Source organism: Thunnus thynnus, chromosome 13 (genome assembly GCF_963924715.1).
Source record: "Thunnus thynnus chromosome 13, fThuThy2.1, whole genome shotgun sequence".
Taxonomy (NCBI): domain Eukaryota; kingdom Metazoa; phylum Chordata; class Actinopteri; order Scombriformes; family Scombridae; genus Thunnus; species Thunnus thynnus.
The window spans coordinates 31,810,250-31,833,251 of record NC_089529.1 but is presented as its reverse complement, the minus strand read 5'-3'; the positions used below and the strand labels follow the sequence as shown (position 1 = coordinate 31,833,251).

The following is a 23,002-nucleotide window of genomic DNA, read 5'->3' as shown; positions in this document are numbered from 1 at the left end:
GAGTTTATATCAGTATTTAACTAGGCTGCGTGAGAAAGAGTTAGCTAGAGGAAGTATAGCTGAAGACTAGATCGCTAAAGAAAGAGCTCAGTAGCATCATGGAGGAATATATCTATAGAAATAATCTAAGCTGCAACATTAATGCAACTAGGATGCAGCTACTCACTAACTTTAAAGAAAAATGATCAAAAGATATTCTGTTAAAACCAAAATGACAGACTTGTATTGAAATGAATCAGTCCTGTGGTAGTGAACCTTATATTGAACCACATGGTACCAACAGGTCCCCTCCTGTTCAAACATCCAGGTTATGTGAGCTGTGTGAACTGGGAGACGTTGACAATCAATCACATTTCTTTTGTATCGTCCCTGTTAAGAGAATTTATTGAGTGAAATGTATGATTGAAATTCAGGAATATTTCTGAGCCCTGATGAAGAAAAGATGGACGTTAATTTCATTTTAGTGTCTTTAAGTTGGAAAGTTTAGTTTGTAAAGCTGTAAAAAAGCCAGGATGGTTTGTTAGTTTAATATCATCAATCAGATGAGATGCAGCGTCTGCTGGTTTTGTTGATAGTAAATTTGAAGCACAAGTGGGTTTGACATTTATAAATGCATGACACAATAATATCAGTAATAACAATTGTTTCTCCATGTGTGAATTCAAATAGGCACTTTAAACTTGAATGGAGCCGGGAAGATAGTAAAAGAGCTGCGTTCTTTAAGCTGATGGAGCTGAAGAACATAGATGTGAACTGAATGAAGTGAATCCAGTGAATCCAGTGAATCCAGTGAATCCAGTGAATCCAGTGAATCCAGTGAAAGGACTGAGCCTGAGCTCAGTAACACACTGCTACTGTCAGGTGACTCAGACATCCAGCAAAAAGAGAGCATGCTCTTCTCCATGTTCTTCCTCTTGTTTTCCATTTGCCACCTGATGCTGTGTTTGCTCCATCTGATGGACCAGAGATTATTTCAGTGGAGAAATCAGAGCGGTTCATTTCTTATTTACTGAATGTCTCTTAGTTATGAGAAGATTGTTTTATCCAAACAGTCCAAAGATTTAACTGTAAGATGAATCAAGCCATCTTCCTAAATGTCGTCGTGTACCAGTCATACACTCTCTTCACATAGAAAAATTATTTGTAGGTCAAAAATGTCACAAAATTGTGTGAAAGTGTTCCTTCTCTGAACTGACGCCATTAAAGTTCAGCACAAACATCATTCTGTCATCAGATAAATCCTCTAATCAACTCAGACATTCCACAGATGAAGCTGTTTTAGTGTAATACAATAAAACTAAATAAATGCTACATTTACAAGTATGTGTTTACTGAGTTTAAAGTGCAAAGTGTTGCTTTCACTTTCACTGACAAACAAAATGGAGACACTGACGTCTGTCAAATGGAGCCTGAAAGAATCAATAAGTTACTAACATGAAATATACTCAACCATACAGAAAATATAAACATCATAAAACAAATAACACTGAGAAGAAACAATGGGTTTCTAATTACTGATTGACAGAAACTGATTTAAAAATGTTGGAAAGATTAAATGATTCATCAAAGTTATTGAAGCACCTTCGTGACGCTTTATTCTGGATAAATGAAGGTGAATTTGTGAAATAAAAGAGAACTTTTTTCATTTCAAAGGGAACTTTTATTCCCAAAATGCTCAAGATACAAAAACATATATATATAGTATATACATATAGAAATATTCCACATATACATACATAAAAAAATAAAAAGTATTCATAAATATTAACATCAAACAATAAAGATGGAGTAAATGTATAAAACAATTAAATAAGAGAGGATAAAAGAACAAAACAGGGTGCAACACACATGAAAGTGAAGGATGACAGAATGAAAACTAAATTATTATTATTATGAGCAAATAATAATCATCTGTGTTACAAATATTACACAGTACAAGCACAAAAATACAGAGAAAAGAAAGAAACGAACAGTATGAACTTAAGAATGAAACAGAAAGAAAAGAATATTTCAGAAACAGGAAATGAAGAGAAAGAAAATGTTCCAACAGTTTCTTCTTCTGGTAAAAAGGATCGACTCATTGTCTAACTGTGGTTACACATTTAGACAGTAAGTGAAAGAGTTGTGGAGTCTCTGTCTTTAGTTTTTATATGTCTCCTACTGGCCACATGTCAGAAACTCTCTTCTTGTCTTACTGTGTAAACTGGTTTAAGTCTCTGTCTGTCATCAGTCAGTTATTCAGTTATTCAGTCAACATTCAGGGTCCAGGTACAGTTGTGCACCACAGTGACTTGGTACTTTACAAGCTGTGAGGCTATGAATGAGGAAATAAACCCTGCAGTGACAGAGATCGATCAGTTAACAGTATTTAGCAAGAACCAGCCTGCTCTTATGATGATGAGATGCCACCGTCACTCCACTATCAGTCAAAATATAACAGACAGGAAGTGGCTCAGAGACAGATGGGATCACACATGAATAAAGGTTCTAAAAGGACATTTATAGAGAAAAACGCCTCTAAAGATGCTCTCTATGTGAATTTACCGTATAAAATACTGTAATAATGTTCGTCAGTAATGAATGCAGTGTGTGATGCAGGTAGTTTCCTGACATCCTCTCTGACTCTGCTTATTGGCTCCTGAGCCAGGAAGCCAAACCAATCACACGAGCTGGAGGCAGAGAGAGGGACGTCACATGATACAGACATACAAAGGCTGATTCAGCAGCTCTTCTGTGGCTCAACACTGAAATTGTTTCCATGACAGTGAGAATATGTGAGTTATTGAATGAGATGCTGTTTTAATTCGGTCCTTAAGTTAATGCTTAGTGAATACATGAAGAGCAGAAAAACACTCAACACATGAAATTTACTTCCTTTTTCCAAAGTTTAATTGCATTAGAAGAGTTCCTCACTAACCAACAGAGTCCAGCCTGTGGTGAGTAAAGGAGCCTGCCTGACGATAATCTGACCTCTCTGTTGTACATGATGTGTCAAGAACAATTTCATTTCTACAGTGATGTAGATGATACACATACCTGGATATGGATCTGTTAATATTATTTCTTATTATTTCTGGGCCTTTAAAGCCTTTCTCAGAGAGATTTAGGACGATATGCAATAAAGGACCCCAGCCGGACTTAAACCGGAGATGCTGTGCTTCATGGTCAGCGCCTTAAACCACTAGACCTCCACTACACCTCACATTTAAAACGTTCACATTCAAAATAAGCTCTGTCCCCCTAAAACCTGATGGTATGGTTGCAAAATATCAATTATTAACTGAAAGTATCCAAAAGTTGTTTAAAATGAGAGAAAGTCGATGTGATCTGAGAGGAATTTACATGTTTAAGTAAAGATCAGTGAGGACTGATGTAATAAATCATTGTATTTCAGTCAAAGGTGTGAATTTATGAACAGTGTTTCTGACAGGAAGGGAGGTTAGAGATGGGTCGAGTCCAAGAGTTGAGTCCAGATTATGATACATAATTCATTGAGCCTGGAGCTCTGCAGCCTCTCCATCACTGCCCTCATGTTCTTCACTTAGTCTGGTATACCTGGTTCTACTGCGATTTGTATCCATTTCCTGGAGCTTCTGTTTGAACCATTCCAGGAATTCATCCCATTTTATGGAAACTTTCACTGGAAACATCTGAACCTTGTAGAACCTGTCAGTGGTGTAGGGCCCTGTTGCACTAGCTGTGATCATCTCATCTATTTTACTCAGCAGGTCTTTTCTCATTGAAAACATTATACACATATTTTGGTGTATAATGTAATAATTCAAAAAATTCTGGCACATTCAGGCACAGTTATTTTCTGCTTCAAACACTGGAAAGGAAAATACCACATTTAAAACATGTTCTGCAAAAGGTGCTATAAAATCTACATATTATGCATATGCATTATATGCATAATATAATGTACCTGATGCCTTCAGTATTTGAAGAGCCAGCTTTTTCATCTCATGTGCCATTTCCTTTTTTTCAATCATTTTTTGAATATATTTTGTTGTATATTTTCAATGGTCCTTTATTGTGAAATTCACCAGTGAAATGTTCTGGAAGTTGTTGTGCAGCTAGCTGGGGTCCTGTAGGATGTAGAGAAGTGGAATCACTGATTGGAAACAGGAAGTTTCCTTTTTTTTGAAATTTTGAATATATTTTTGTGTATAATACAATCAAAATCTCTCTCTCTCTCTCTCTATGTCTCTCTCTCTCTCTCTATGTCTCTCTCTCTATGTCTCTATGTCTCTCTCTGTCTCTCTCTCTGTCTCTCTCTCTATGTCTCTCTATGTCTCTCTCTCTCTCTCTATGTCTCTCTCTCTATGTCTCTCTCTCTATGTCTCTCTCTCTCTCTCTCTATGTCTCTCTCTCTGTCTCTCTCTCTCTCTCTCTATGTCTCTCTCTGTCTCTCTCTCTGTCTCTCTCTCTATGTCTCTCTCTCTGTCTCTCTCTCTCTCTCTCTCTCTATGTCTCTCTCTGTCTCTCTCTCTCTCTCTATGTCTCTCTCTCTATGTCTCTCTCTCTCTCTCTCTCTGTCTCTCTCTCTATGTCTCTCTATGTCTCTCTCTCTCTCTCTCTCTCTCTCTCTCTATGTCTCTCTATGTCTCTCTCTCTGTCTCTCTCTCTATGTCTCTCTATGTCTCTCTCTCTGTCTCTCTCTCTCTCTCTCTATGTCTCTCTATGTCTCTCTCTCTGTCTCTCTCTCTCTCTCTCTATGTCTCTCTATGTCTCTCTCTCTCTCTCTATGTCTCTCTCTCTATGTCTCTCTCTCTCTCTCTCTCTGTCTCTCTCTCTATGTCTCTCTATGTCTCTCTCTCTCTCTCTCTCTCTCTCTCTCTATGTCTCTCTCTGTCTCTCTCTCTGTCTCTCTCTCTATGTCTCTCTATGTCTCTCTCTCTGTCTCTCTCTCTCTCTCTCTATGTCTCTCTCTGTCTCTCTCTCTCTCTCTCGCTCTCTCTCTCTCTATGTCTCTCTCTCTCTCTCTATGTCTCTCTCTCTCTCTCTCTGTCTCTCTCTCTATGTCTCTCTATGTCTCTCTCTCTCTCTCTCTCTCTCTCTCTCTATGTCTCTCTATGTCTCTCTCTCTGTCTCTCTCTCTATGTCTCTCTATGTCTCTCTCTCTGTCTCTCTCTCTCTCTCTCTATGTCTCTCTATGTCTCTCTCTCTGTCTCTCTCTCTATGTCTCTCTATGTCTCTCTCTCTGTCTCTCTCTCTCTCTCTATGTCTCTCTATGTCTCTCTCTCTCTCTCTATGTCTCTCTCTCTGTCTCTCTCTCTATGTCTCTCTATGTCTCTCTCTCTGTCTCTCTCTCTCTCTCTATGTCTCTCTCTCTCTCTCTCTCTCTCTCTCTCTCTCTCTCTGAGTGAATGGTGGAGTGAGTGGTGCGGAGAGCTGCAGATTGTGTTTCAGTGTGAGTGAAGTTTCTACCTTCTTTTGCTGTTTTATGTGTCTATTTTTCTTTATTTTCTTTTTTCATTCGGTTGCTGACAGGTGTATCTGACTGTTGTTCAGGTGTAGTTTGTGGTAGCGTGGCTACCGGCTCGGTTGGGCAGCATGCCCGTGGTGGAGGGTGGTGCGGAGTTTGAGAAGCTGACACGCCGTCATGCAGTCAAACTTGTGCCGGCAGTGAACTGTTCAGTGGAGGAGGCCACCTTAGCGGTGGGAGAGGTGGTGGGTTGCGGCAGCGTGAAGTCTGCCTCCCGCATGAATGGAGCTATTGTTATCTTCCTCGATAGCACAGCCAAAGTTAGCGATGTGGTGGAAACAGGTGTAGTCATTCAAGACACCTTCACTCCTGTTCTCCCGCTGGTTAGTCCAGCTAGAAAGATAACCATCTCTAATGCTCCCCCGTTCATTAAAAATGAAATGTTAGCTAAAGAACTGGCACGGTACGGACAACTAGTCTCCCCGATAAAGATGGTTTCTCTGGGCTGCAGATCCCCGCTGCTCAAACATGTAGTGTGTCACCGTAGGCAGGTTTTCATTGTCCTAAAAGATAAAACTGACGATCTTAATCTGTCCTTTAACTTTAAAGTAGACGGGTTCAACTACATGGTTTTCGCCACGTCGGAGACCATGAAGTGTTTTGGTTGTGGTGTGGAGGGGCATTTAATCCGCTCCTGCCCGGAGAGAATGGGGGAGCAGCGGCGGGCTGCTGCCGGGGAGCCGGCTCCGGTCCCTGCCGGGGAGCCGCGGCCTCCGGGGCGGGTGCCGGCTCCGGTCCCTGCCGGGGACCTGGGCCTCGGTGGGCCTCCTGCAGGCAGTGCCCCCCCTGCATCTTCTGGCGGTGAGGAGCCAGCTGAGAGCAGTGATCAGCGACAGGGAAAGGATGAGCATCAGAGCAGTTCAGAAAACACAACCATTGAAACTGATAACAAAGAGAGTGAAAAAGTAAATGATAATCTGTCAGTGTGTGAGGACCTCATTGAAGACGAAGACATGTCTGATGATGATTTGTTAAAACTGTCACAAAAGAGGAAAAGTTCAGAGCCTGTCCAGAGTAGTGCAAAAGCCATCAAAGTCACCAAAGGGACAAAAACTGGAAAATCCGCAGCAGAGTCAGAAAGTGATTTGTCAGTGACCCAGGAGGACCAGCAGAGCCGCTACTCTCCTGCTGGTATAAAGAGTTTTCTGCAGGGAACGAAGGGATCCAGGCTGGTGAAAGTAGAGGATCACTTTGCAGACCTGAAGCTGTTTGTAGAGTCAGCAAAGCCTCTGACAAAAAGATCAGGAAACTTAGGAGATGATGTTCTGACAGATCAGGAAATTTATCGTCTGAAGAAAGTGCTGCTTAAAGTAAAAGCACAAATCACTGCTGATGATGATGTTTAGACGAAGGTTCTTGTGTTTTTCTCTCTTCCTGTTATGTTTTCCTACTGTTATGTTTCTTTTAAGCTTCTCTCTCTCCATGTGTGAATTCAAAATAGGCACGTTAAACTTGAATGGAGCCAGGGATGATGGTAAAAGAGCTGCGTTCTTTAAGCTGATGGAGCTGAAGAACTTAGATGTAATGCTGCTTCAGGAAACACACAGTAGTGCAGATAATGAAAGTGACTGGAGGAGAGGATGTAACGGGGAAGTCATTCTGAGCCATAAGTCCAGCTGTAGTGGAGGAGTGGGGATTGTCTTTTCCAGGAGCTTCTTGCCTTCTTCTTGTGAAGTTGAGGAAATTATTAAAGGCTGTTTATTGAAGGTCAAAGCTCAATTTGAAAATATTACCGTAGTTTTCGTCAACGTTTATGCACCAACCAAGGGGGTGGATAGACTAGCGGTACTAGATGTTTTATGTGACACTATCAGGAACTGCAGTAGTGATGAGTATTTGTTTTTAGGAGGTGATTTTAACTGTACTGAAAACCCAAAGCTGGATAGAAACCACCAAGAGCCTCATCCTGCTTCATCACGCAGATTCAGACAGTTGACTGAAGCTCATGAGTTGTCAGATGTGTGGAGGATGTTTTATAAAAGTCACAGGCAGTACACCTGGAGTCACTCTAAAGACAATGTGTTATCTCTGGCCAGGCTGGACCGTCTGCATTCTTTTAAACATCACATGAACCTTTTTAAAAGTTGTCACATTAACCCAGTGGGCTTCTCTGATCACTGTCTGGTTTTTTGCTGTGTTTTTATAAAAAATGTGCGCTTACAGAGTGCTTACTGGCATTTTAACACTGCCCTGCTTCATGACAAGGCTTTTAGAGCAGCTTTTGAATGTTTTTGGTTTACCCACAGAAAATGTAAGTCTGACTTTGCCTGTATTCAACAGTGGTGGGATTTTGGGAAATCACAGATTAAACAGCTGTGTCAGCAGTTCACTCGTAATGTCACTAGAGACAGAACCAGATCTATGAGGGACCTGGAGACTCAGGTGGTAGAACTGCAGAGTTTAGCAGGTTCTACAGGAGATCGAGGGCTTTTAGATTCCCTCAAGTCTAAAAAGTCGGCTTTGGCCAACCTGCTGGGCATCGCAGCACAGGGAGCTCTGGTCAGGTCACGGTTCCTCGACATCACGCAGATGGACGCCCCCTCTCACTTCTTCTTTGGTCTGGAGAGGAAAAATGGACAGAGAAAGATTGTTCACTCTCTGCGATCCAGCAGCGGCTCTGCAATCTCAGATTCTTCTGAGATTAGGAAATTTGCAGTCAGTTTTTATAAAGATCTGTATAAGAGTGAACTAACAGACAATCCAGATGTGTGCAGCAGCTTCTTCACTGGTCTTCCTCAGGTGGATGCTGGAGCCAATGCAAAGCTGGAGGCTCCGGTATCCATTAATGAACTGTATACTGCTCTGATGAGCTTACAGAGTGGAAGAGCTCCAGGTATAGACGGTCTTCCTGTTGACTTCTATAAATCCTTCTGGTCCGTGTTGGGTGAAGACCTGTTGGAGGTTGTCACAAGCAGCCTGGAGAGAGGACGGCTGCCTCTGAGCTGCAGGAGGGCGGTCATCACTCTGCTGCCCAAGAAGGGAGACCTGCAGGAGCTGAAGAACTGGAGACCTGTTTCTCTGCTCTGCACGGACTACAAGATACTGTCCAAGGTCCTGGCCAGCAGACTCAGAGAGGTGATGGCTTCTGTCATCCACACTGATCAGACATACTGCGTGCCCGGCAGGCTGATAAGTGACAATGTCACTTTAATTCGGGATGTTTTGGAGGTCTCCAGCTCATTGGCTGTAGACACTGGTCTGATTTCAATAGACCAGGAAAAGGCTTTTGACCGGGTTGAACACCAGTATCTATGGCAAACTTTAGCTGCTTTCGGGTTCAACCCTGGTTTCATAGCCAAGATCCAGGTTCTGTATAGTGACATTGCGAGTGTTGTGAAAATCAACGGAGGTCTGAGTGCTCCTTTCAGTGTCCAGAGGGGGGTCAGGCAGGGCTGCTCTCTGTCCGGCATGCTCTACTCTCTGGCCATCGAGCCTCTGCTCCACAAACTGAGGAATGATCTGACTGGTGTTTGTTTTCCTGACTGTGATGCCTCTTTTAAACTGTCAGTGTACGCTGATGATGTCATTGTCCTGGTCAACACACAGAGAGATATTGATGTGTTAGTGAACACTGTTAATCTGTTTGGTTGCATATCCTCTGCTAAAGTAAACTGGGGGAAGAGTGAGGCTGTCATGGTGGGGGATCGGCTGGTGGATCAACTCAGGTTACCTGGAGGTCTGGTCTGGAAAAAAGGAGGGCTAAAATACCTGGGAGTTTTTCTGGGCAATGAAATGTTCTTACAGAAAAACTGGGACAATGTCTTAGAAAAGGTCAAAGGTCGGCTCATGAAATGGAAATGGCTTCTACCTAAAATGTCCTACAGAGGTCGTGTTCTTCTCTCTCTCTATGTCTCTCTATGTCTCTCTCTCTCTCTGTCTCTCTATGTCTCTCTCTCTCTCTGTCTCTCTATGTCTCTCTCTCTCTCTCTCTCTATGTCTCTCTCTCTCTCTGTCTCTCTATGTCTCTCTCTCTCTCTCTCTCTCTCTCTCTCTCTCTCTCTCTCTCTCTCTCTCTGTCTCTCTATGTCTCTCTCTCTCTCTCTCTCTCTGTCTCTCTCTCTCTCTCTCTCTCTCTCTCTATGTCTCTCTCTCTCTCTCTCTGTTATTTCCTGTTGAAGTTTACTTCCTCGTTCTGTTGTCGTCGTGTCGCAGCTTCTTTTCTTCTTCTAAAGGTATTTATTGTGACTTTATTGTGTTTATATTGTGACAGTTTTCACTGTTTGACTCTTGAATGACTCTTTGTTCATCTTGTTAGTTTAGTTCCAGTAGAAACAGCAGAAATCTGTAGTTCAGAACTCTACTAACAGTCAACACAAATCAACATGCTGGAAGTTTTCCTCCATTTTAGGTTCACTGTTCAAAGTAGTGATGGGCGGACCGATTCTTTTCACAGTATCGGTTCCTTCCAGTTGATACATGTAAATATATCAAACTTTTGGAGTTTTGATACTTTTTGCAAAATGTGCCGTCAGTTTCTCTGTGACACTCAGTTATAGTAGAGACACATTCGACAACTGCAGTCAAGTCAGCCGCCACTCCGGAAATTACAGTCAAACTAGCCGCCACGTACTTTCCTACTGGTCCTTTATTGTTTAATTCCACAGTGAAATGTTCTGGAAGTTGTTGTGTTGTTGCTGTTTCAATCAAACTGTAATATTATCGGTCGACTGTACAGGAAATGACAGCGATGTTAAACCACATTTAGTCGACGGACCATCTTTGTCTTCCAAGTAGAAAAACTCATTACCGTAATAACGGAAGTGTGTGCGCAGTAGGAAATTACGTGGCGGCTGACTTGACTGCAGTCATTCGACAGCTCGTGCTGCCTGCCCCACAAAATTTCTCTTCAGTGCATTACCAGTCATCATGTATAAGTTTACATTAATAAAGATAAAATATTAATTTCAATGCATTGATTCAGCATCCCACTTGTATGTAGGTAGGCTATATAAGCTCAATACGATGTGACAGAAATGTGATGTGTCACTGACCAACGATCAGTCGGTGTTTTTGAGGGGCGGGTAGCAGAGAGAGCAGCAGGTGGTTCAGTCTCGTTCAGTGAGTAGCTGCCAGGCTGTCTGGACTCGAGTCACTCACTGACGTTCCCGTTGGAGACGGTGATTCCCGCTCATTCATTGATGTTCATTCATGTTTAGAGCGACTGCACCACCGTAGCAGGCAGGCAGTGTGAGCAGGACCCTACGATAACAGTGATGGGTGTGGGCGGTATGAGTGGGAAAAGTCCGGGATTCATGAGCACTCGCTACGTTTGACACTAAAAAGATTCGTTTGTTCATTTTTGCTCATCACTAGTTCAAAGTGTCCAATAACAGCTGACAGTACTGAGTCAGTGTTCACAGATCAATAACTTCCAACATTTGTCCAACAACCTGCTCTGTCTGTATTAGTAACAGCTTCAAGTTCAAATAACTTGATTTATTTACAAGAAGAAGAAACACAGAGAACATGTGGGTCACATGCTGAGTAAAAATAGAGTTACAGTCCATAAAAAGTACAAACATAGAAGTAAAAACAGGTAAAAATATCTTAATATACAATATAGGGGAGAACGGGGTAAACAGAGCCACCCCCTTTATCTGGGTAACCATAAACAACAGTAATCATGTGACCACAAATTAAGGAAGAATAGTTCACGTTACTCAATCCATCTTGGACTCAAGCACATGGAGAGAGTGGTCAGCAACACAGAGCAAAAAAAAAGATTTTTGTCATGCCAAGTGAATTAATAATGTTACTAAAGTTATCAGTCTTGTATCTTAATTAAAAAGATAAGTTTTGGACATTATTACATGTTAATTTAAGTCAGTAAGCTACAAAACAAGGCCATAAACTAATTGTGGATCTGAGCCACTGTGTGAAACAGTTTGGTCATAGTGGAGGTTGTGGAGTAAAACGTGCCAGTGATGTTGAGTCAATGGTTGACTAATGTTAAACTGAAGCACAAACATGATGTACATACAGACAAATTAAAGGAAAAACCAACATAAAGTGTCTCAGTAAAGTGTCGGGCCACCAGAACAACTTCAGTACACCTTGTTATTGATTCTACAGTCTCTGAACTGTACTGGAGGAATGAACATCATTCTTCATAAAGATCTTCCTCATGTGGTGCTGTGATGATGATGATGAAGAGCGCTTTCTAACACGTCAGCTGGGTTGAGATCTGGTGACTGTGAAGGTCGTAACATCTGATTCATCCTGGAAGAGACCACTCCCATCAGGATAGACATGTTGCATCACAGGATAAAGCTGATCACTCACAAATACTTTGTATTGATTAGCAGTGACCCTTCCCTCTAAGGGGACAAGTGGACCCAAACCATGCCAGCAAAACAGAGCCCCCAGACCCCCTCACTGTAGGAGTCCAGCACTCAGACCTGGACCAGGTTTTCCTTTACAAAAGCACATTTACACACATTCTTTCTGTAAGTAAAACACAAAGTTCAGTTTCATCTTTACTGAAAATGTTTTTGGGTAACATGTTGAACAACAGGACATAAACATATCATTTTACTTAAAAGTACAAGTTTTTGCCTTTGTGAAATTGATGGCATTAAAGTTCAAAATTATTTTTAATTTTACAATTAACTTGTTTGATTTTGTGTAATTTTTCAGTATATAATGGTAGCACTATTTACCCACAGAGCGCTCATTTTACCCCTACCTCGGGGTAGTTGTGCCATAGACTAACTAACTTTTTTTGATGGCTCATTGTTCTAAAACCATGATAATTAGATAACTTGTTTTAATTTCAACACAACAACCTGAGGTATATATAGTAACTATTATTTGAACCAAATACACTTTCATTTTGCAGTAAAATCATCAAATGTTAAAAGTGGCTCATGTTACCCCGTTCTCCCCTACAGAGTGTGTGTGGCAGTGGTGGAGGAAGGGGTTAAATCTGGCCGGAGCTTTCAGACTCTGTGTGACGCTGATAGATGTGTAATGTAGCTCCTTTCCTCTGACTTTAATGAACAGCTGTGGCTGTCACACAGCAGCAGCATCCATACCAGTGTCTCCAGACTGGGAGACAGCGGTAACTTCATCAACTATTTAAATCTTCTGATGAGACGTTGAGATCTCACGATAGAATTATTAACTTAAAGGCTTTTCTGTACAGAAAACAGGTGACCTGTTACACACAGATTCAGAGTTTATACAGTGAAATCATTGGGAGCAAAGCGGCCGTGATCAGGATGAGTCCAGATGTGACACCAGTAGAGATTTATGTTGCTTTGTTGAATACTGGTGGAAGTGTTTCCCCTGGGTTGACTGGTTTGGTCTGGCGAGGTGAAGAACATTTCTCTGTTCTCTGTTTCTGTGTTCAGTGTCTTCAGGTTAGGCTAACCCATTGTTGCTAACTGTGGAGCTAACCCCCTTCACTTTTCCAGCAGTTGGGGAAATAACAGACGTGACTTTTCTTGGTCTTGACAAGCTGCAGCATTTATTAACTGACACACTGTAGTCTGTTCTGTACATTTACTGACACACTGACAACTTCCTGCTCGCTCTGATGAAGCTTCACTCAGTCGCTGCACAAACATTACGCACTGCCCTGTTGCCCTGCGTGTATTTCACAGCATCAGAGACAATAATGCAGGTCTTAATGAATGTTACCCCTGTGCCACACATTGTTCCACGTCTGCACTATTTTAACACTAATTCCAACAGTCAACCTTTCACTGTCTGTTGTTACTCTGAAAAATTACCTGCATATAACATGTAATATGTGCATCAATAATAATAAATTAGACTCAAATAAATACACAGCTGACACTGAGTGTTAAAGGCTCAATGTATGATGCTGCTGCTTTTCATAAATGAATGAAATAGATTATTAATAATATGCTGTTTAGTTGTGTTTAATGTTGAGCAGTAAAAGTAAACCATGTTTTAATAGATGTTCTGCAGTGAATTTATTGTTCATCAAACAGTAAAATGTGCTGCAGTTATATTAGGAACACTGTCACTAGCTAGCAAGTCAACAACAGCTCACCAACCTGACAGATACACATTTTATCAGCTTTCAACACGTCACTAACTGCACTTAAACACAGTCATGTGATTATGTTCTGACAGTTTGACATCAAATGAACTCAAACGGTTTCAAACAGTCTTGAGTTTGTTTCTGTAAAACATTTTATTCATTGTCAGAGAAGTTTAGTGTCAGTATGAAGGGTCGCCCCATTCAGTCACCTTTAAACTGGTGCATGTTTTAATAACCAGTATCATGCTGGTAGTGAGGGAGACTTTGTTTCACAGGTGGTATGGTTAGTGATTAACAGCTAATAAAAGTCATTAAATAATATTCTCTGAAATCTTTCTAAACTATATCACAGACAAACTGTTGAAAACATCTTTTCATTGATGATATTCAGTATTTTAACCAAGCTAAGAGCTGCAGCAATAGAAACTAAAGTTTATGTTGCTGCCAAACCTTCATTCAGTATCTTTATACTATATCAATATAAAATCAATGTCACATTATATAAACTACAAAGTGAATCACTGTCATCAAAACACAGTAAACTCTGTTTGTGGAATAATGACGGAGTTTAAACTACAATGTGATGCCTCATCACAGGAAGATCTTTGTTCTGCTGTACAGAACTGCATTTAGTGTTGAGTCAGACAGATTGTTCTCTCTTATTCTGCCTGTTTTAATCTTTACTGTACATGATGATGATGATGATGATGATGCTCCATTAATTCAACCAAAAATCATGGAAACGTCTGTACTTTGATCCTTATAATCTAACACTGATTGACAGACAACATTCCCACAAGATCAAATAGAATATAACACAGCTGTAGCAACTATAACAGAACCATAAATAAAGATGAATGTAAATAAAAATATGATGCATTGATGCTCTGAAATACAAACATTCATGTGATCTTGTGGCTCCTTCTAATCTCCTCGGGGATAAAAGAGAGAGAACACGTTTAGTGTCTGACAAACTTCACAAGTTTTAACTGTTATTAATCAATAAAGTGTCATTCAGTACAATCTCTAATTAAAACAGCAAGAAGTACAAATGACTCCATAGAAAACCAGAGTCCTCAGACTGATGATGAAGGACTGATGAAGGAGAATCAGCAGCAGTTTCTCTCTCTGTGTTTCCTCTGCAGGTGAAGCTACAAAGACTCTGTGACTGGATGTGGATCTGAATTCACCTGGTGAGTATTTTTATTTCTTCTGCCACACAGCTGACTCCACCAGCAGCTCATCTCCATTAAATGTGCTCTATAGTGGTAAATGAAAAGCCAACAGAGAACTGGAACCTTCTGAAAGTAAAACATTAAACATTAAACCTCAGTGGAAATAAAGAATAATGTCTTACTTTGCTGCCATCTGGTGGTTGAATCAAGAATGACGCCGTTGTAACTGCAGTGCTGGTGTGATGTGCAGCTTGTTGTATTGAATGAGCTTGTTGTTGTGTTTGTGTGAAGGTGTTTCTCTGCTATGGATCAGTGTGAGGACAGAGAGGAGGGAGTCCCTCCCTCTAAAAGCTCTCTGTGTGGGGAACATGACAGCCAGACCAAAGCTCAGAGGTGAGATGAGGATCTCTAACTGTCCATCACTGTTCTCCACTCACATCACTCCACCATCATTATTCACACTCAGAGCTCTGTGTGTGTTGTACAGACCAGACTCTGCTGGACCTGGACCTGGACCTGGACCTGGACCTAGACCTGGACCTGGACCCAGCTGTGTGTCCATGAAGAGTGACTGGTCCATGGAGGAACCTGTAAATTTTAAACCTGGACAACCTGCTGATGGAAGGTCAGAATGTAAAGCTGCAAAGACTGAACAGACTTTTCATTTCTATCCAACATGCACATTTATCAGAGCTGTTGTTGTTTCAGGATCCAGCAGCAGAGACCAGACTCTCCTGGACCTGAACCCAGCTGTCTGTCCTTTAAGAGCGACCAGTCGAAGGGCGGTCTCATTGATTTTAAAGGAGGACGTCCATCTGCTGATCAGATGTAAGCTGTAACTGACAGTAAACGTCGGGTTATGCTAGAAAAGAACTGGTTTGTACGACGTGTTGTCCGACCACGTCAGTGAAAAGCCGGCCGTCATAGAGAGGGAGGAGACGTGATAATCATTTAAATATGGAGATAACAGATCACATGTTCAGACAGTCTCTCCTGGAAGACATTCATGGTGTTGCACTCGCTTGTTCATATGAAAAGTGACATTATATGATTTATTTATACATTACAGACATAAAAAAACATGTTAAAGTGAAAACACTTATTTCCAACATGGACCCAAGATGTTAAAAGACAAAACACAAGACATACAACATAAAACTGAATCACCACAAATTAAATAAAATAATAAACGCCCACATCAAAACACAAAGTACAACAAAGACAATTTGATGTCTGAAGTAAAAATGGAATTGCAGATTTCATTATAAACCTGTGACCATGTTCCATAAATAAGTCCTGACCTGACTTCTATAAGCTCCTCTCATTTTTAACAGCTGGATGTGTAACAGGAGGCTGTTCCACAACACGGCAGCAGCTTAAAAAAAGGAACTTCTGGCTACATTATTCACTGGAGGGACTTTATATGAACACACACTGGCCCTGGTGTTATAGCCATGCTGAGTATGTTCCATTGTTATCTGTGAAGTATTGAGGAGGAAACCCATTGATAATGTTGAACATATGATGCAGCTTCTGTTGTTCTACTCTGAGCTGTACTGGCAGCAGTCCTACACTTCTGAATTCATCACCAACATGAGTTAAACAGGATACATTTAATTAATACTGAATAATATTATTTTACATCACCTGCAGTTTGTTCCTAAATTTAGATGTCAAACCACTGAACCAATCAGAACAGGCAGAATCAAACTGACGCTGTACCAATGAGGACATGAGAAGTTTCTCAACAGAAAAGTCAAAAAGAGTCTTAGTCTGTGAAACAGGAACTGAAGTTTGCTGCCACTCTTAGATAATATTTTATCAACAACAGATTCACAGGACAGTGACTGGTCCAATATTATTCCTAAATATGAGACAAAATATTATAAAATTTCAGTTCCATTACAAAAGATTTTCAGTGTATTTGTTCTTGACGTCTTTGTTCCAAACAGGATTGACTGGGTTTTATCCAAATGTATTGAAAGCTTGTTATCTATGAGCCACTCTCTCACACTTTCTGATTCATTACTAAGAGTTGTGAATTTCACTGACATCATTCCCAGATAGCAGTAATGCAGAATCATCAGCATACAGCAGCAGCTTGCATGTCACAGCAGCTGTCGTATCATTTATATACATAAGAAATAAAAGAGGCCCTAAAATAGAACCGTGCAGCACCACACATGTGATATCCTGAGGTTCTGATAGAACCACTTCAACATCACAGACTTGAGTTCTTCCTGTAATGTAAGAAATAAACCATTTCACAGCAGTATGTCCAAACACCATGCACTGTAACTTTGACAACAGTACAGAATGATTCACTGTGTCAACAGCTTTCTGCAAGTCAGCATAATTTCCTCCATCAAGGTTTTGTCTAATAAAATCAAACAAATGAATAAGACAGGTGTCAGTAGAGTCTGCTGCTGTAAAGCCAGACTGAAGCTCATACAACATATTGTATCTGACTAAATACTCCTCAACCTGCTCAAACACAAGACGTCCAAAAACCTCAGACATGACACCTGCCGACTTTCTCACTTTCTCACCTAAATGTCATTTTCATACTGGGAGCTGCCCAGTTCAACCAGTCTGATACAAGCAGACACTGAGCAGCTCCACTGGAGCAGCTGGAGGTTGTAGCTGCCTTGCTCCAGGGCACTTCAGCAGTGTACAGTGAGGGAGGGAGAGCTGTATGGAGGGTTGATCAGAGCTGTTGGGACTAAACCAAACTGACTGATGAAGCAAAACACTGAGCTGAAAGCTACAAACAGACTGAGCTGTTGATTCTCAGTGGGATCAGCAGGACTAGTAAAGCTTTACCACTACAGGGAGGCATCCGATTCTCTGTTCACATCCAAATATCACTTGATGGACCTTTAGCTTGTGTTTGTCTCTGTGTGGACAGACATAATGTGAGCTCATTCTTCATGATTCCTCCACAGAGTGGACCAGGAGAGCTCAGAGGTTCCCAGTGGTCAGTCTGCCCAGCAGCATCAAACACACCTGGACTCCATATTTATGGTCTGTACATGTACAACAACTACTTTTACATCTATTGTGTTCACAATCATCTCCATGCTGCACTTTGTAGACCAGTGGATTGTCAGTCTATCCAACATGGATCTGATGTTTGCATCATAATTTCAGTTTGATTGTGTCATTCATATAGTATTCTGTTCCAGCTGCTGGAGGAGAACATCGTCACCTTTGTGAAGAACGAGCTGAAGAAGATGCAGAAGGTTCTGAGTCCAGTTTACCCAGAATGCTTAGAGAATCAGAGGGAGGATGAGGAGGTGTTGGACGGTGAGGAGGAAGAGCAGAGGAGGAGCAGCAGAGAGGCATTTCTGAAGATCACACAGCACTTCCTGAGGAGAATGAAGCAGGAGGAGCTGGCTGACCGTCTGCAGAGCAGTAAGAGGATTTCTATAAAGATTTAACATGATGGATAAATGAGACATTTACTGATGTCTCAACAGATGGAGGAAAATATGTTTTATTCACTCATTCTTTGATGGGAATTAAATGTTGAAATATTTGCTTCATACTTCATTCATTGATCCTGTTTCCTATGTGTTCATTCAGAAAGTCATGCTGGCAGGTGTCAACGTAAACTCAAGTCTAACCTGCAGAAGAGGTTCCAGTGTGTGTTTGAGGGGATTGCTAAAGCAGGAAACCCAACCCTTCTGAATCAGATCTACACAGAGCTCTACATCACAGAGGGAGGGACTGCAGAGGTCAATGATGAACATGAGGTCAGACAGATTGAAACAGCATCCAGGAAACCAGACAGACCAGAAACAACCATCAGACAAGAAGACATCTTTAAAGCCTCACCTGGAAGAGATGAACCAATCAGAACAGTGATGACAAAGGGAGTGGCTGGCATTGGGAAAACAGTCTTAACACAGAAGTTCACTCTGGACTGGGCTGAAGACAAAGCCAACCAGGACATACAGTTCACATTTCCCTTCACTTTCAGAGAGCTGAATGTGCTGAAAGAGAAAAAGTACAGCTTGGTGGAACTTGTTCATCACTTCTTTACTGAAACCAAAGAAGCAGGAATCTGCAGGTTTGAAGAGTTCCAGGTTGTGTTCATCTTTGATGGTCTGGATGAGTGTCGACTTCCTCTGGACTTCCACAACAATAAGATCCTGACTGATGTTACAAAGTCCACCTCAGTGGATGTGCTGCTGACAAACCTCATCAGGGGGAAACTGCTTCCCTCTGCTCGCCTTTGGATAACCACACGACCTGCAGCAGCCAATCAGATCCCTCCTTGGTGTGTTGACATGGTGACAGAGGTCAGGGGGTTCACTGATCCACAGAAGGAGGAGTACTTCAGGAAGAGATTCAGAGACAAGAAGCAGGCCAGCACCATCATCTCCCACATCAAGACATCACAAAGCCTCCACATCATGTGCCACATGCCAGTCTTCTGCTGGATCACTGCTACAGTTCTGGAGGATGTGTTGAAGAGCAGAGAGGGAGGAAAGCTGCCCAAGACCCTCACTGAGATGTACATCCACTTCCTGGTGGTTCAGTCCAAACTGAAGAAGGTCAAGTATGATGGAGGAGCTGAGACAGATCCACACTGGAGTCCAGAGAGCAGAAAGATGATTGAGTCTCTGGGAAAACTGGCTTTTGAGCAGCTGCAGAAAGGCAACCTGATCTTCTATGAATCAGACCTGACAGAGTGTGGCATCGATATCAGAGCAGCCTCAGTGTACTCAGGAGTGTTCACACAGATCTTTAAAGAGGAGAGAGGGCTGTACCAGGACAAGGTGTTCTGCTTCGTCCATCTGAGCGTTCAGGAGTTTCTGGCTGCTCTTCATGTCCATCTGACATTCATCAACTCTGGAGTCAATCTGCTGGCAGAAGACAGAACAACATCCCAGAAGTCTGAAACAATAGAAGAAAAATATACAGAGCCACATTTCTACCAGAGTGCTGTGGATGAGGCCTTAAAGAGTCCAAATGGACACCTGGACTTGTTCCTCCGCTTCCTCCTGGGTCTTTCACTGCAGACCAATCAGACTCTCCTACGAGGTCTGCTGACACAGACAGGAAGTAGCTCACTGACCAGTCAGGAAACAGTCGAGTACATCAAGGAGAAGATCAGTGAGAATTTGTCTGCAGAGAGAAGCATCAATCTGTTCCACTGTCTGAATGAACTGAATGATCATTCTTTAGTGAAGGAGATCCAACAGTACCTGAGATCAGGAAGTCTCTCCACAGATAAACTGTCTCCTGCTCAGTGGTCAGCTCTGGTCTTCATCTTACTGTCATCAGAAAAAGATCTGGACGTGTTTGACCTAAAGAAATACTCTGCTTCAGAGGAGGCTCTTCTGAGGCTGCTGCCAGTGGTCAAAGCCTCCAACAAAGCTCTGTAAGTGCACAGATAGTTATTTATTGATTGACTTATTGATTTATTGAAAAGATATAAAGAAGATATTATAAAGAAATATATTCAAGATGGGAGAAAAATACGTTTTTAAGTATGTTTCCACATTTGTTCTCCAGACTAAGTGGTTGTAACCTCTCAGAGAGAAGCTGTGCAGCTCTGTCCTCAGTTCTCAGCTCCCAGTCCTCCAGTCTGAAAGGGCTAGACATGAGTAACAACAACCTGCAGAGTTCAGGAGTGAAGCAGCTGTCTGCTGGACTGGAGAGTCCACACTGTGCACTGGAAACTCTCAGGTCAGAATTCATCAACCTGCACAACTGATCACCATTTAAACTGTGATTTATATGAGTTGATAAACACTTGGACATTTTCTCTAGCCTACTCAAATTATTTTCAGACCAGTTGTATATTTAGACCCTGTGAATAACTTTCTACTAATATATTTTCATTAATTTTTTTCTGTCTCCTGAAATACCAGAGAGGAGTTTTAGATTCAAGAACTGAATGAAGAACTGTGTATTTGGCCCAAAGTAACACACATACAGACAGTTATTCAGTGAACAGTGTTTTGGTAACAGTTATAGTTTCTTTTAATTTTAATTTTAGAGCAGTATCTGTGCTGGGATGATAGTGATTTTTAGGCATAATGGTGATATGACAGTGCACCCCCAGCTGTTATGTGGTTAACTACCATTTGATTCTTCTTTTGTTTCATACAACCTTTAAACTCTGGATGATTCCTGAAACTGTGTGAAGTATAGTCAGTGAGTATGAGTGAAGGAGTCAGAAATGTTTTCTTACTGTTCCACAACCTTCAGTCCTTATATGCCACATTAGTTGGGATTCCTGTTCTGTATTCAACTGTGAGCATCTGAGATGGAGTCATTTACCTCTGTGACGTGTTGGAGGTTTGAAGTTTTTACAAACTGTAGTCAGAGTTTGTCACCTGCAGCTCTTCATCTTATCAGCTCATTGTGGCTGCTTCTTCTTTTACTATTCTTTATTTAGACCTATTTTTAGCAGTGATGAGTTAGCAGACGCTAACATCATGTTGACTAAGGTTACAGGAAGCTGGAACTGCCTCACAATACAAACCTTACTGTGGTCGGCCATTTGAATTTAGAAGTAGTGACTGGAAGTATTAAGTTTAACTTTAAAGATTACAGAAACATACTAGTGATGAAAGTAATAAAGACACTACCTTCCAGTCCTGCAGTGATCTTAGATCATGTGACATGTATGTTGTTTTGTGTGTCTGCAGCCTGTCAGGATGTCTGATCACAGAGGAAGGCTGTGCTTCTCTGGCCTCAGCTCTGAGCTCCAACCCCTCCCATTTGAGAGAGCTAGACCTGAGCTACAATCATCCAGGAGACTCAGGAGAGAAGCTGCTGTCTGCTGGACTGGAGGATCCACACTGGAGACTGGACACTCTCAGGTATGGATAGACAGGTGGACTCTCTCAGGTATGGACCAACTCAGTCTCACAAATATTCGTGAAATAGTCATGTAATTTAATCTATCTATTCGTGTACATTGATACGATTTTTCCATTTATTTCGTGACAGTCAGCACAACTTTCAAACTAATGTATTTCAGGTGGAAGCAGATTTTGTTCCTGCAGCAGGTTTTTTTCTGTCAGTTGGGACTCGGGAGCTCAGAGGCTGGATTGTTTGTTTCTCATTTGTTATTCATTTTTAAATTATAACCGCTACATCACTCAACATTTAATCACAAGATTTTATCCTTGTTTTTATTTTTTTACTCTACTATTACCAGTCTGGTGGGACCGGGGTATTTTCCTCACTGTCGATTTTAATATCTTTAACATTTCTCAACATTAAGCATGAAGGTGTCCTTGATAACTCAACAATATGAAAGGTTATGACCTTTTATAATTATTTAAGCTTTGATTGTGAGAAATCAAGTTTTCTTGTCAGTTTTGGACGATAGTGGAAGCAGTTACGTTAGCCTACCCATGATCCTCAGCGACCGTTACTATGGTGAAGACGCCAGCTAAAGCCATGACATAAATTATATTCAGTATAACATTATAGAGTACTGAAGATTGGTGGTTACAATCAGGAACAACATACTGTACTGTACATTGCAATGTAAAGAATATGTTTGAATTTGAAGCTTTGTGATTGGCTGATTTCATGAGGCAATGCAGTTTGGGACTGTTGTTGACTAAAGCTTTGTCATGTAGCTACACAGTCCTCTAGAGTTTTTATTTTAATGCAGCTGTTATTTGTTTGTACCGATGAACTGATCAGCCAGGAGAGTTTCAGGCCCATTAACTGTTGGAAATGTTTAAACAGGACGTCATGAAACAGTTCATCTAGGAAAACAAATGAGATTACTTTTTCTACTTTTTCTACTTTTACTGTTTTTGTGTGACGATTGTTATCACAGCTCTTTGTTGATAAAAAAAAAAAAAAGCTTTTTTAAGAAAAGAATGAGATTACTTCCCAGTGGCCCAGAGTAACTCCTCCAACTTTGCATATTGAATTTATTTGTAAGCCTACTTTTCAAGTTATTATTATTATTATTATTATTATTATTATTATTATTGTTATTATTTGTGAGCCAATGGGCTATCTATAGGAAGGTGTGAATTTTGTGATGATTAATATATATATATATTCTTGATCAAAAAATTCATACACATAGACACACACACACACACACACACACACACAGATATATATATATATGTACACTATGTTGCCAAAAGTATTGGCTCACCTGCCTGGACTCGCATATGAACTTAAGTGACATCCCATTCTCAATCCATAGGGTTTAATACGACGTTGGCCCACCCTTTGCAGCTATAACATCTTCAACTCTTCTGGGAAGGCTTTCCACAAGGTTTAGGAGTGTGTTTATGGGAATTTTTGATCATTCTTCCAGAAGTGCATTTGTGA

The 23,002-nt window shown here is 41.1% G+C and overlaps 1 protein-coding gene and 1 long non-coding RNA gene across 5 annotated transcripts in view; both read left to right on the top strand.

Annotated features, from left to right (window-relative positions):
• The first annotated feature begins 9,012 nt into the window (after positions 1-9,012).
• On the top strand, positions 9,013-15,067 carry LOC137196221 (uncharacterized). Its single transcript, XR_010931231.1, has 3 exons — positions 9,013-9,660; positions 14,645-14,692; positions 14,966-15,067. It is a non-coding gene; the product is annotated as an uncharacterized lncRNA (long non-coding RNA).
• A 96-nt stretch (positions 15,068-15,163) lies between these two features.
• Positions 15,164-23,002, top strand: part of LOC137196216 (NLR family CARD domain-containing protein 3-like) — a 138,453-nt gene continuing 130,614 nt past the window's right edge. For 3 of the 4 annotated variants that reach the window (XM_067609077.1, XM_067609076.1, XM_067609075.1), the window contains exons 1-2: positions 15,179-15,299; positions 15,383-15,502. In XM_067609077.1, the coding sequence (XP_067465178.1) occupies positions 15,235-15,299; positions 15,383-15,502 (185 nt within the window). In that variant the 5' untranslated portion in view covers positions 15,179-15,234. Of the gene's footprint in view, positions 15,300-15,382; positions 15,503-17,619; positions 17,699-17,859; positions 18,089-18,259; positions 20,064-20,197; positions 20,372-21,339; positions 21,514-23,002 lie in introns of all 4 variants that reach the window. The other variant, XM_067609078.1, reaches the window with a different exon arrangement.